The 14,668-nt window shown below is 40.0% G+C and overlaps 1 protein-coding gene across 20 annotated transcripts in view; it reads right to left on the minus strand.

Annotated features, from left to right (window-relative positions):
- LOC122805019 (titin-like) overlaps window positions 1-14,668 on the minus strand; it is a 759,244-nt gene that overhangs the window by 541,597 nt on the left and 202,979 nt on the right. For all 20 annotated transcript variants that reach the window (XM_044075290.1, XM_044075281.1, XM_044075295.1 and 17 more), the window contains 3 exons: window positions 11,004-11,264; window positions 10,763-10,904; window positions 10,207-10,372 (listed from right to left, as the gene is read on the minus strand). In XM_044075290.1, the coding sequence (XP_043931225.1) occupies window positions 10,207-10,372; window positions 10,763-10,904; window positions 11,004-11,264 (569 nt within the window). The remainder of the gene's footprint in view (window positions 1-10,206; window positions 10,373-10,762; window positions 10,905-11,003; window positions 11,265-14,668) is intronic.

A 14,668-nucleotide genomic window follows, 5' to 3' on the forward strand; every position in this document is an offset into this window, starting at 1 on the left:
TTTTTATATCTTTTGTCCTATGACGATAAAAAACATAATTGTCTATGAAACATCTAGCAAATGCAGCAAATATTCTTCTTTGTTGTAACAATTCAGGAAGAATACTGCAAGATTAATACATTGATTGACGTTGACCTGTGATACTAACTTGGGCAAAAAGGATGCATTAGTTCATAAAGATACTCTGTCCTTATGAAAAATGAGATATGGCGGTTTTGCTGACAATGCCTGAATTTCCAAAATTCATCTGGCAGATGTGATGACAATTAAAAATAAGGTCTTCCAAGACAAACATTTTTGGTCACAATCATTAGCACACTCAAAGGGTGGTAGAATCAGGGACTGCAGTACCAGATTGAGATTGCACAGAGGCGTTGGATCTTTAAAAGGAGGCTTAAGAAGAATTGTGCCACACAAAAAGGCTTTACACAGTTTGTGAGAGGCTAGAGAGTAGCCATCAAATCCTGTGTGACAGTTAGAAATTGCTGCTAATTGAACGCTCACTGTTGAAGAACTATCCCCCTGATTAAAAAGCTGTGTCAAGAACTCTAGTACATGATCAACTGGTGCCGAAAAAGGATCTATGTCATTTTGAGTAGACCAATGTACAAATCTTTTCCACTTACTAATGTTTAGTTTTCTAGTGGGTGGCTTATGGGAAGATAACAAGACGTGACGCACCAGGGAAGAGAGCATAGAATGTCTGGATATTATTAGAACTGGAGAACCCAAGTTGTCAGCTTGAGGCTTGTAAGGTCCGGATGTGTCATGCCCATCAGATGAGACAAGAGGTTCAGATTTAGGTCTAGAATCCAAGGTTAGTGAACTAAGTGAGGCCACAGAAAGGGAAGCCAAATTTGTTGAGGCCAAAAAGAATCAATGAGGATAACTTTGATCTTCAGCCTGGCAGCTCTCTGAAGGAATTTTGGGATTAGAGGAATTGGAAGAAATGCGTAAAGCAATCCGGAAGCCAATCATGTAGTACAGCATCCCTGGGTGACTCTCCCTATGGAGGGATCAGGGCAAAGTAGCTGCTGCATTTGTTGTTCAAGGAGGCATGCAAAGAGGTTGCAGCAAGCCATCCCCACTTGTGAAAGATTTGTTCTGCCACTTTCTGATTGAGGGACCTCTCATGAAGTAACAATATGGACCTGCTCAGCTTGACTGCTAACATGCTGGACTTCCCTGGAATATGCGTTGCTAAGAGAAAGCAGTTGGAAGATATTGCCCATTCCCACACCCTTAGCTCTTATCGATATAGGTGATATGATCTGGTTCCTCCTTGTTTGTTGATGTACCAAACCACTGACATATTGTCCGTTTGAACTGCAATCGTTTCTGATAGCAGAGCATCCTGAAACGCTTGCAATATTAAAAGCACTGCTCTCAACTCTAGGATGTTGATATGCAAACTGGCCTATTTGGGGGACCAGATGCCTTGGGCTGTCTTTCCCAGGTAATGCCCCCCCACCCTAGCTAGGAAGTGCCCTTGGTCACTATGGCCTTGGGTTGCTATGAGGGGACAAATGGATGACCATGTAATATCTGATCCAACTGGAGGAACTCCGTGGTCTGCCTCAGTAAGAAGCTGAGATCCCTCATAAAATCCTCCAAAGCTAGTTACGAAAACAAAATTGCCACTGATTCTAAAGACAACCACAAAGCATTCTATAGCTATGTCAAGAATCTCAATGGCAACACTCATATCTGCTCTGAGTTACGGCACAATGGCACTAAAAATACAGAGCCAACTGATATTGCCAACATCCTGGCAGATAGGTTCAGTGCTAACTTTACCCTCTCTCATCCCCTAAATGGCCCATCTCTATCCAGAAGAATGCAAAGTTCCTGTAATCACAGCTGCACAGGCAAAAAACACAGTCTCCAAAGCCAGGAACACAGCATCCATGGGACCTGACAAAATCCCAGGCTGCGTTCTACCTGAACTACAGATCGAATTGGCACCCCACCTAAGTACCATGTTCAATCATAGCCTCACCTCAGGCTTTGTGCCCACTGAATGGCGCACAGCAAAGGTTATCCCACTCCACAAAGGGGTAGCCACCACGGACCCCAGGAATTACCGCCCCATTAGCCTGACGAGCCTGGTTTGCAAGGCTATGAAATGTATCATAATGGACCTTATCAACAATGACAATGGTAATCTCCAAACTCTGGACCCTACCCAGTTCAGGTTTGTAAAAGGCAGATCATGTCTCCTAAACCTGCTAGACTTCTTCGAAGCGGTCACCAAAGCAGTAGATGAGGGTAAGGTGGTTCACACAGCCTATCTAGATCTCACCAAGGCTTTCAACACCATCCCTCACTCTGGAATTATAGATAAACTCACTAAACTAGGTATAAATCCCTATGTCACAAGATGGGTTGCCAACTGGCTCACTGACAGAACCCACACTGTGAAAGTAGCAGACTCTAAATCCAACTTCAGACCAGTGACAAGTGGAGTACCACAGGGTTCAGTCCTAGGTCCTCTCCTATTTGGTATCTACTTCCCTGAAGTACAGGCTAACACAGAAGGTCTTTGGCTAACAAAGTTCACAGATGACTGCAAACTAGGAGCCATAATCAAAACTCCTAACGTTGTGCACATTCTACAAATGGGCTTCACTGAGACAGATGCCTGGTGTCAAAGCCATGGCCTCAGGTTCAGTGCCAAAAAGTGCATTGTTATCCCTTTTGGTAAAAACTCTGTACCCATGAACTACCACATAGGTGGTAGTCTACTTAACACCGAAAGTGTGATAAGAGACCTTGGGACAGAGGTGGACAGTAGTCTCTCCTTTGATAATCACATCGCCACTGTAATCAGGAAATCCTTCTACATGGCACACCTCATCACAAAAGGTATCTCATCCAGGAAAAAAAGAGGTCATTGTTCCCCTCTACTCATCACTCATTAGACCCATTATAGAGTACAACGCCCCTTTTGGTATGTACCTCACAAGACATCTGCAACAACTGGAAAAGCCGCAGAAACACTTCACAAAGAGGATTACCAGCCTCAAACAGATGCCCTGTGCAGACCGTCTCAAAAAAACTCCAGCTTTACTCTGTCGCATATCGCCAACTCAGAGGCAATCTCTGCCTAACATACAAAGCTATGTCAAACCCAGAGCTGTTGGACATGCTTCACGTAAAGAAATCCTAATCCCTATGAGCTACATGCTCTAGGGACCTAAACCTTGCCACCACAATAAACAGAACATGCTGGAGGGATAGATTCCTGTCCCAGAGACTTCCCATACACTGGAACAAACTACCTATCTATATCAAACAAAGCTCCTCATTAGCATTCTACAAGAAAAATCTTGATGATTGGATGGGAGATAGGAAATTTACCCCGGGGATCACTTCTGTGGCTCTGCTTGACAGGGGCACAGGAAAATAATTTTCTTGGGTGGCAAAAGCCAGGGTACCATTTGGCTAGGTTTATATAGGCCCTAGGGCCAATAGCCTTGTACCTACCTATGAACCTATATCAGACTTTTCTTGCAAGAGTTTGTAATTCATATTGGGGCTGACAAAGGTAGATGAAGAATCAGCCACTGAGATGTGAGCATCCATTGGAGAATTCTCATGTGAAACCTGGCTAGTGGAACAAGGGTTATCGCTGCCGCCACTGATCCCAGAACTTGTAATACTAAGTGGGCCGAGATTGTGGTACTGCCAAGTATTTTGTTGATTTGTGACCTTAAGGTTTGGACTCTGGGAAGGGGCAGAGAGGCTATTGTTGACCTTGTGTCTAGTACAGTCCTTATGAATTCTAGAATTTGAGTTGGTTCTAGATTTGACTTCTTGAAATTTATGGTTATTCCTAATTTTGTACAGGTTTGGATGACCTCTTATTTTGCCATAATGAGTTGATGCTTGGTCAGAGCAGTAATGAGCCAGTCTTCTAAGTATGGAAACACATGGAATCTTTGCAGTCTCAAGTGAGCTGTTATCACTGCCATACATTTGGTGAACACCCTGGAGCTGTAGTGAGGCCAAAGGGTAGAGGTAAGAATCTCCTGGACTGCCTGTTTATTTCTCTATGATAGCACTCATCCTGGGAATCTTTTGAGCACATCCAGTCCTCCTTTTCCAGAAACAGAAGAATGGACTGAAGCTTGACCATCTGGAACTTTGCCTTTCAAACAAATTTGTTTAGATTGCTGAGTTCCAGAATTTGTCTCCAGTCCCCTGTTTTCTTTGGCACTAAAAATAATCTTGAGTAAGTTCCAGATCCTTTCTGGTCTTAGGGGGAGGACTCTTGGATGACTATTTTCTCTAGCAGCTTTTTGTATTTGTATGGCTGCTTAACACCTTTGATTGGGTGGTACATCAGGGACTTTCCTGGAGGTTGGAGGAGAAAGGGAAAATTTAATTATATATCCTCTAGATATGATCCCCTGCACCCAAGTATCTTTTGTTATCTCTCTGGTGCAGGGACAAACTACCCCCGATTGTCTCCAGAGGGGGACAATCGAGCCTCCATTCAGGAGCACTGAAAAGATTTGCCAAACAAAGAATCTCTGGACCTTTGATTTTGTGGGCCTCCTCTGCCATGAGGGCAATGTCTACCATTTGAGTTTCCCCATGGCCTCTAGGGGAAGACACTCCATACGTCTTGGAAAGATCCTTGTAAATTCTTGAACCATGTTTTTCCACCTCCCCAGTGATTCCTAGAGAAGGATCTTTTGGGGGGGGGGGGTGGAAAAATGCAAGCCGATGGCAGAAACAGTCATTCCATCCTTCTCACACCAGGACAATGTATCTTTTACTTTGGGGCCAAAAATAGAGGTGCTGTCAATAGGAGCATTTACAAATGTAGACTTAAAATGCTCCACAAAGTCACACAAGTGCATCCAGGCATGTCTTCTGATGGCTACACCTGAATCCGCTGCCCTTGAGATTCCTTTTGCCACACTGGAAATCAACCTCATGGATGAATCTGATATTGATTGAAGGGTGGCCAGCTATGAGGTGACTGAATCCTTCACCTCCTCAGAAGTGGTTCCTGCAAGGGTATCCAATAGTTCCTTTATCAGATCCCTTTGCAATCAGGTGAAATGTGCCAGGTAGTTCTGAGACCTCAAGATGAAGTCCGTGAAGCATAGACATGCTTCCCAAATCTCTCCATGGCCTGGGACTTCCTGTCAGGGGGATGAACAGAGGAACTTTTGTCAGCTAGTTCCTTCCTGGTGGCCACTGCTATGACCATGGCATCAATAGGGGAACCCTTGGATGAGAACTGTCTGTCCTCTGGAGGAGACATAATTTTATTAGGTTTCTTTGGTATGGGCTCAGTGGAGTCAGGCTCCTTCCACACCCACCTCAAGACCAAATCTAGGAGCTCATCAGTAAGTGGAATCACCCAGGATGTAGATGGGCCTGTAACAAAAGCCTCAAGGGGCACAGATTCCTCCACTGAAGGATTGCTGGTCTTCCAGCCACATCTCTGTTTTAGGATTTCAAAGATGTATCCGAAAGAGACATCCACAGGAGGTGACTGTGGGTATCCTTCACCCTCCTCAAAATCCATGTCTTCAGTGACAGATTCAGGGGAAATCCAGATGCTTCCTCTTACATCTCCTCTTCTGAGGGATCTCCTCAGTGGGATAATCTGGGGAGGTTTCAGAAGAGATAGAAATATCCAATTGGGTGTCCTGAGGTTTTGGTACTGGCTGCCCCTGTGGGATGGTAAGCTGAGACTACTGACGCAGAGCAAGAGATAAGTAAACCAAGGGAATAGGACCAGTCTGTGTCATTGAAGTTGACAAGGCTCTCTCCAGAGTCCTAACAGCTGACCTTCCTGGAGAGGGATAGGAACCCGGGTCTGAAAGATAAGCTTTCTGATTTCTGGTCCCACGCTGCTCTGAGAAAAGCTGCCCTGAAGCAGAAGTCAGAGGTGAACTAATCCTTGCCAAAGGTTTGAATTGCAGAGGTGGCTCTGAAGCTTTCGGAGTCGACTGAAACACCTCGGATCTGACAGGATAAAAACAGCTCTGCAAGCTTTCTGGATCTGAAAGTATGAAGAAGCTCAAAGCAAACTTCTGATTTGAGAATACAGTGATCTTTGGACCTGAAAAGAATGTCCTGGATGACTCAGTTCCAAGGGCTCCAAACACATAAAGGAAATCAGAAGAGGAAGAGTCAAGGGTGGAGTTTTAGAGAGAAGGACTTCCTGACCTGAAGGAGTAGGAGCCGAAACAACCACTGAGAGTCTATGCCCCGAAAGCATCTGTCTCACAACTCTCTCCTCATCTTCTACTGTGAGACTCCAAGAACAGTGAGAGGACTGCCTAGAGGGAGAGTCTGGTCTGTATATGAAAACAGAAGGTACCCTTGATGGAACAGGGTCTACAGAGGGAGAGTAACTTGCCCTAGGTATAGTGTCCAGAAAAGTGGGAGCATTGAGGTCTTCAGAGCCAATGAATCCTGTGTTTTTGGAGACCTCGGCTCCGAAAAAGCCATCCGATCTGAAGAAGTACTCTTTTCTTTTGTCTGATCTGAGGGGGTCAGATCCACCAACTTAATTTTCTTCTTCTTAGATGGATCTGAAGAAACTGTTGGATCTGAAGAAGGCATTTTAGAAACTTTCTCAGAAGTCCTTGATGAAACTGAAGACGAGCTCGGAGATGATTTAGACAATGTTTTTGATGATTCTCCAGAAATAGCATCACCAAAGGAGGACAGTAGAAGTCCTTTTAAGATTAACTTATTTTTGTTCTCTACCAAAGCATGAGTGTTAAAGGCATGGCAAATCACACAACTTTCCTGTAAGTGAAGTTGGCCTAGACAGTAGACGCAAAAAGTGTGGGCGTCAGAAAAGGGAATTTTCTGGCCACATTTCCCACACTTTTTAAATCCTGCTGGAGTTTTTTCCTTCTCAGCCATAACAGGAAATTTGCAATAACAACAACTAAGAACAGAAAGGCTGAAAATATCTATAGAAAGTTTTAAGCACAACAAACAAAGGTAAAGAAAAACCTCAAAATCAAAAATATATATATATTTTTTTAAAGGAAGAAAAAAGGAAAAGGACTACCTCTAAAGATAGCAAATGTACATTTAAAACATAGAGGGTAAGGGAGACAGAAAAGGTAAAACACAGAGAGATACTAACTATAGTATACAGATTACACTAATACAAGAATAAAAAATAGAAAATGTCAAAGATATATAGAGAATCCAAAAAGATATAAAACAATCGCACTTACCTACTTTTAAAGTTCGAGAGTGAAATAACCATGTCTTTCACTTAACGGCAGCAAACGAGATCTGGCATAATGGGGAGGATGCATTATGGGAAATTGAGGAGCTCAAGAGTTTTGGATTACTACAAGCTTTTACAAGCAGCTGAATTGGAACTGATGTCTTGGATATGAACCCATCAATTGAGGACAGAATGAAAATTGACAACATCAGATATGTTTATTTCATTTTTGCTAAAATTTGATGAATGGTTAGAGAATCCTTTAGAAAATTTGGAAAAGGAGGACTAAAATTCTTAGAGATTTCCTGTATCAACTTATCCCTTTCATTATACTTTTGGATAACCTCTGCACCAAAGGAACCAAAAAATAAATCTCTATCCACAGGAGAATTTAAATTTTGTTTTTTTTTACATCATCTGGGAAAATCCAAGAATGCAGTCAGGCAACCCTCCATAAAACAGTACCAGTGTCCATGGCCCTGGAATAATTATCAATTAAGTCACACTACACACACTGTAAACAATGAGTTGTGACCTGTAAGATGGAAGGAACTACATTATTTAAAGCAGATTTTTCCTCAGAAGAAAAAAATGCAGACTTTCACAATTAGTCAAAATAAACTTTAACATATGAGCCAGACAATTCAAAACTCTGAAAAATTAAAGTTGCAGAAGCATACACTTTTCCCAGATTTATCAGTAATCATCCCATCCTTGTCAGAAAGAGTGTGATTGGAATTAACTTAATGTTTAGCAGCAGTAGGATTAACTGAAGCTATAGCTGAAGGGTCAGGTTTGGAATGAGTATATAAAAACTTAAAAGACTGAGGAACTTTACTCATTCTATCTGCCTTTTCAGGGGCAGCAAGCTATCAGAAAAATTGCAGGCAGTGACACACACATCCTCCAAAGTTGACAGAAATTAAGGTGAAAGGTCTGGAAATTCCTTCTGTAACAGCTCATAGCATTTTCTGAGGAACTGAGAAACATGTTCTCCCACTGAAAACATAGGCAAATTCTGGAAATAGTCTCAAAAGAAAAAGAAACCCCGACAGGAAGAATCAGAAACTCAGATATCCTCTGAGTCTGAATCAGAAATCTGAGTACAAAATGCTGTATCTGTCTTTTTATATTCACGTCCAGATTTAGACTCTTACATTTCTTCAGGAAAAGTGGCATATATTCACGTCCAGATTTAGACTCTTACATTTCTTCAGGAAAAGTGGCATCCCTCTTTCTTTTACTACCTTATAAAAAAGATCAATAGCCTGAATTAAATCCTGAGCGAGACCCAGTAAACTAATCCTGTCTAAGGAAATTTTGAGGAGGAGTAGATATATGTTTAGTTTTCTCTTTCTTTTGACAGGTAAAATAGAGCCCCTGTGTTATTAAGGGCCTCAACAGCTTCCTCAGGGATGGGCACAACATTTTGACCAAAACAGGGAAGTATTCCCTGTTTTTCTTCTCCCAAGACCAACATGAGTGGCTCTCCCTTTCCCACTGAGGGGACCCAACAGCCATAGAGGACATGGCTCATCCCTGGTCAATAGTGGCTATGGCTGCGACACCAGAGAGATCCAGGGTAAAAGATGAGTAGTCTGAGTAACCAGCTTTGGCCACAGCAGAGTCACCCACAGTGGCTTCTGCAGATTGCTAGCCTGCTGTGATAGCAAAGGCTGTTTGCTTAACTTTTTCTTTTTTTTGGCTGGAAGAAGGACTGACCACTGGACCAGTAGTTTGCTCCATGGCAAGCCAAAATATGGTGCCTCTTTCTCAGAGAAAACAAGCAGCATAAGCTGGTAAAAATTCAAAGTCATTGAAAGTTACATTTTCCTCACAAAAGCACTTTAAAATACTTTGCCAGCCCAGAGAATTAAAATAAAAAATTTCTCCATGGGAAAAAAATGGTTTTCATATATTTTTAACTGCCTTTAAATTGACAGGGAAAAGAGCTTCCCATTTAAAAACAGCTTTCCTGAGCTGAAAAGTACATTAAAACAATACATTTTATGTGGATGTTTTTTCCCCAAAGGGAACTAATCTGCCCAGCAAAAAGAACAGCACAAGTTGACCACAGATCCTGAAAAGCACAGAGACAAACACTCTCTGTAACAACAGGAAAGCTGTAAACGGCTTGGTGCCCAAACCTGTCATTTTAATCAGCTAAGTTCAAACCCATTAACATTTTGGGCGCATGGAAGGTGCCCTGAAGATGTGGAAGCTAGCTGGCTGTTATATCCTATACAGGATGTAACCCGTATTGCTAAGGCTTCTGCAGCAGTGATCGATATGATGAAAAAAAAAAAACAGTCTCAAGGAAATACATTTTACAACAGTGTACAACTGGATAAAGGGGTTAAAGTAGACAATGGATTGATTGACTCTAACTTTATTTTAACAAAAAAATTACCTTTCTCATACAAAATAAGAACATATTTCTTTGACCCCTTCTGTAGTTCTATCAATACAAACTGGCTCTTTGTTTTATTTTGGATTATTTTGAAGACTGAGTAGCCTCTAAACACAAATATTCATAATTGTGAACACTGTTCTGTCTTCAGTGACTACTGTGTTGTGCTGCTTCCAATGTTTGGGAACAGAAATGAAATCAAGTAAGGCTGGGCTCAATATTGAAGTGGACTTGTTGCTAAAATATGTGAATTTAATAAAGGTGTTTAAAAATAATACAACTATTTCAGTTAGATTAGGAAAGGAGGGAAGCTAAATCACAGCAATAGCAATAAATGTTAGAAAAGGTCAGAAATCAAGATCACAAAATGTAGGTTTTTCTGACTTAAATCAGCAAGCTATAATATAACTAGGAGTTTCTCTTTGAATGCTAAGTACTTTTTAAAGAAGTAGCATCTGGCCTGACTTGCTTTACTAAACAAACTCCAGAACTATGTTCTCTGAGCTGTCTATAAAATTATAGAATATGTTACCACAACCATTTAATTTGCATCTTTAGCCTAAACACAGAAGCTCACCTGCACTTCTTTATGGGCAGTGGTAATACGAATGTCACGACCTTCAACACGTAGATAAGCTGATGAGATGTTTCCACCTGCTACTACAGAGTACTGACCAGCATCAGATATTCGGACAGCGGAAATAATAAGGCGATGAACATAGCGTTCTCTCTGAACTTTAACTCTGTAAATACATTTTTAAGAAGTGTTTTTAAATTTGTCAGTTCAAGTTTTATACCTTGCGGTACTGTTAACCGCAGCATAGCTCTTCTCCAATGAGTTACAAGTAATTACATAACATCACTTGATACATTTACTACATGTAATAACTTTTGTGTATACATGCAGCTTATTTCAGTTTCTTAAATGATGTTTGTTACTTAGGATCATTTTTTTTATTTATGCTATTTTGTGTTAACATTGTGAACTAGGTCTTCTGTCAACAATGAAAGAGAAACAAAACAATAAAGCACATACTAAGAAAATTATTTATATACATATATAAATATATATATATATATATATATATATATATATATATATATATATATATAAAACACAAGCAAAGTATTACCTGTCAGTCATAACCAGCTCTTGTCCATCTTTCATCCATTGCACTGCAATTTCGGGCTCTGAGACTTCACACTCAAAGGTTGCCCTTTTCTTTTCTACAACTTTGATGTCCTTAATATGCTTTCTAAATTCTATATGACGTGCTAAAAGGAAAATATAAAGTGTTTCATTACTGAATTTGCATATACTGGTTTATGTAAAAAATACAGCAACTGACAATACAAGAAGGCATTGAACTGTACCTTCCACATATAGAGTGGCTGTAGATGCAGCTGATCCAGCAACAAAACTATATTCTGCAGCATCACCAAAGTGGACATTCCGAATTGTGAGTGTATGTGTAAGCTGTTTTGATCTTATGTGGCATCTTTCTGTTGATTTGATTTCCACACCATTCTTTAACCACTTGTAAGTAATACCTTCGTAGTTGACGGTTACTTCAAATGTAATAGTATCCTTTTCTTCAGCTTTCAGATCATGTAGCATAGTTGTAATCTGGACAGCTAAAGTTCAAATTAAAAAGAAAATTGTAAGTTTATGACCAAAATTGCATTGCCTCATTTCAAATTTAAAACTTCCCAGTAGCAAATGCAGCATTACATTAAGTTTTAAATTTTGTTTCATCAATCAGAATAATCAAGTAGAAGTTTTTAAAATCAGGACAAATATTGCAAACAGATGTAAATATTACGTGTAAATTTCTCAAGTAGCATAGTGAAATATTCAGTTGCTAAAAACGGTATACCAAAACAATGCTGCTCCATTTCTAAAACCATACTAGGCAGCCAGCCTAGAACAAGTTCTGGGCAGAAATGTACTCTCTGAATCACATGACAGCTAAACCCCAGGTCTTAGAAATAAAGTAAAAACAGAAAACACAACTACATTATTGAAAAAGTCAGGAAATAAAACAAACATCTGGGGTTTAAAGTGACAGTAAGGTATATTATCCCACAGAAATCTCTTACTGCCTAACAAAAGTGATTTTTGCAGTTTTATAATTCTACACCTCTAAACAGGCACGGATATAAACACTCCCTACACCAAATGGGTATCTGGCAAACACTTTATAGGCTGCTTTTTCTGTATGTGTGCTGTGTGTGTGTGTGTGTGTGTGTGTGTGTGTGTGTGTGTGTGTGTGTGTGTGTGTGTGTGTGTGTATATCTACTTATACAGATAAATAGATATAAATATATAGATATAAAACACATACACACACACACTTTCTGTGTATTAACTTGTGTGCAGCATAAAGTTGGAATATTCAGGTGGCACCAGTAAGAATGAGTCTGTCTGCAAGACATTTGGATTCTACCAGAATGTGAATTGCAGGCAAAAATCTGTTGTCCAAAAGGCCTACTCTCACATCTTCAAGGTTTCTCTGCACAGAGGATGGAAGTGTGTGCCATGCAGTCTGACTGAATGGTAATGTGGACTTGAGGAATCCACCACTGAAGAACTTGTAAAGAAAGAGGAAAGAACAATAATTCTCAGCTTTTGGACATTGATGACAGACAGTGTCTTTACCTTCCCTGAGAAAACTCCATACAGCATATACCAAAACAAGTGCAGATTTGATGTCATCATAGCAACGCATATAGCAAAACTTTAAAATGTTAAAGAAGCTCTCAAAGCTGGATAATCAAGGACTTTTTGTGGGTGGAATGTGAAGATATGGACATTATCACACAGAACCTGCTGCCCTTGTTTAACAAAAAGAGGAGAGAAAGTATAAACAGCATCTAACATTATTTAACTTGAATAAAAGTGTTTAGGTCCCGAAGGTCCAAGACTGTGTAATGGTTCCCTTTTTAGAGGGGACAATAAAAAAAAAAAAAAAAATTCCTCTCATCTGATTTGTGGTCACCCTCTTTACTGCCTTTTTTGAGAGAAGAATGGAACTCAGTGGAATACCGTCTTTCAGAAGGAGTGTAGCTGGGGTAGAGGGAAGGAGCTGAGGGTAGGTGCAATGGATGTATAAAAAGGAACTCTGTTAAATGGCTGCGGGTGAAAAGATGCAGAATCCGGCTGCAAGGCAAAAATGAAAACACTAGTATTTGACAATAGAAAGCATGAACACTAATGCACAATCTTAAACTAAAAGGGCAAACACTAAATCATAGATAGTTATATATACTAATTCTGAGACTAATGCAGCTTGGAGTAAGGTGAATTCTCTGATATACTACAGTCTGGAAGTTTGTTTATAATCAAGGAAATTCACTAGTTACTTTTTGCACTTTACAGTGTTGAAAATTCTTGAGCAGAAGTACATTCCTACTCACACAAAACCCCATCTATTCTACGTCATAGTTGTGCAGCTGTTCCTATGGGCAGACAGCTAACCCCAAACACTTCTGTCCCTTTCTGGAAAACGTATCTGTTGCTGCTGAGAAAATTCACTTAGGTTTCCTTTCACAAATGCATTTATCCTGCAATTAGAAAAAACTTCTTAAAATGGTATATACAGTTTATGTATTAACTGTGCTTCCTTGGCTGTGTTCCTTAAACCACTAGATTTATTTCTTGCTATCCAACTAAGACATTTGTCTTCTAAATGACATATCTAATGTTCTAGTATGCAGTTTTAAGAAATGTTTGATATCCTGAGGAAAGAATGATGCATTAAAACAAGAGCAGACATTGTAGCCCCAAATAAACCATGCTCATGATTAAAATGTTCTTCATCAAGAAAATTATAGTCTCAGCATGATGCAAGGAATGTAGTATGGAGGCTACTGTCTTTTAACAGGTAGTTTTTACACTATCCATACATTCCAAATGCAAGTATAATTGCTATAATAGAAAAACGAAAAAAAAAATATATATATATATATATATATATATATATATATATATATATATATATATATATATATATATATATATATATATATATATATATATATATATATATATATATATATATATATATATATATATATATATATATATATATATATATATATATATATATATATATATATATATATGTCATCATCATCATTCTCTTTCGGCTTTTCCCGTTAGGGGTCGCCACAGCGGATCATCTCTTTCCATTTCTTCCCATCCTCTGCATCTTGCTCTGTCACACCAACCGCCTGCATGTCCTCTCTCACCACGTCCATAAACCTTATCTTAGGCCTTCCTCTATTCCTCTTACCTGGCAGCTCCATCCTTAGCATCTTTTTCCCAATATACCCATCATCCCTCCTCAGCACATGTCCAAACCAACGCAATCTCGTCTCTCTTGCTTTGTCCCCAAACTGTCCAACATGAGCTGACCCTCTAATATACCGATTCCTAATCCTATCCATCCTAGTCACACGATTGCAAATCTTAACATCTTTAACTCTGCCACATCCAGCTCCGACTCCTGCCTTTTTGTCAATGCCACTGTCTCCAACCCATATAACATAGCTGGTCTCACTACACTCTTGTAGACCTTCCCTTTCACTCTTACCGATACCCGTCTGTCACAAATCACTCCTGACACTCTTCTCCACCCATTCCACCCTGCCTGTACTCTCTTCTTCACCTCTCTTCCACATTCACCATTACTCTGAACTGTTGATCCCAAGTACTTAAACTCGTCCACCTTTACCAACTCTGCTCCCTGCATCCTCACCATTCCTCTACCCTCCCTCTCATTGACACACATATATTCTGTCTTAGCCCTGCTGACCCTCATTCCTCTGCTCTCTAGAGCATATCTCCACCTCTCCAGAGTCTCCTCAACCTGATTCCTACTCTCACTACAGATCACAATGTCATCTGCAAACATCATAGTCCACGGGGCCTCCTGTCTGATCTCATCTGTCAACCTGTCCATCACCACTGCAAATAAGAAAGGACATATATATATATATATATGTATACGTATATATATATATATATACACACACAC

Source organism: Protopterus annectens, chromosome 6.part0 (genome assembly GCF_019279795.1).
Source record: "Protopterus annectens isolate FY-2018-M chromosome 6.part0, PAN1.0, whole genome shotgun sequence".
Classification (NCBI taxonomy): domain Eukaryota; kingdom Metazoa; phylum Chordata; order Ceratodontiformes; family Protopteridae; genus Protopterus; species Protopterus annectens.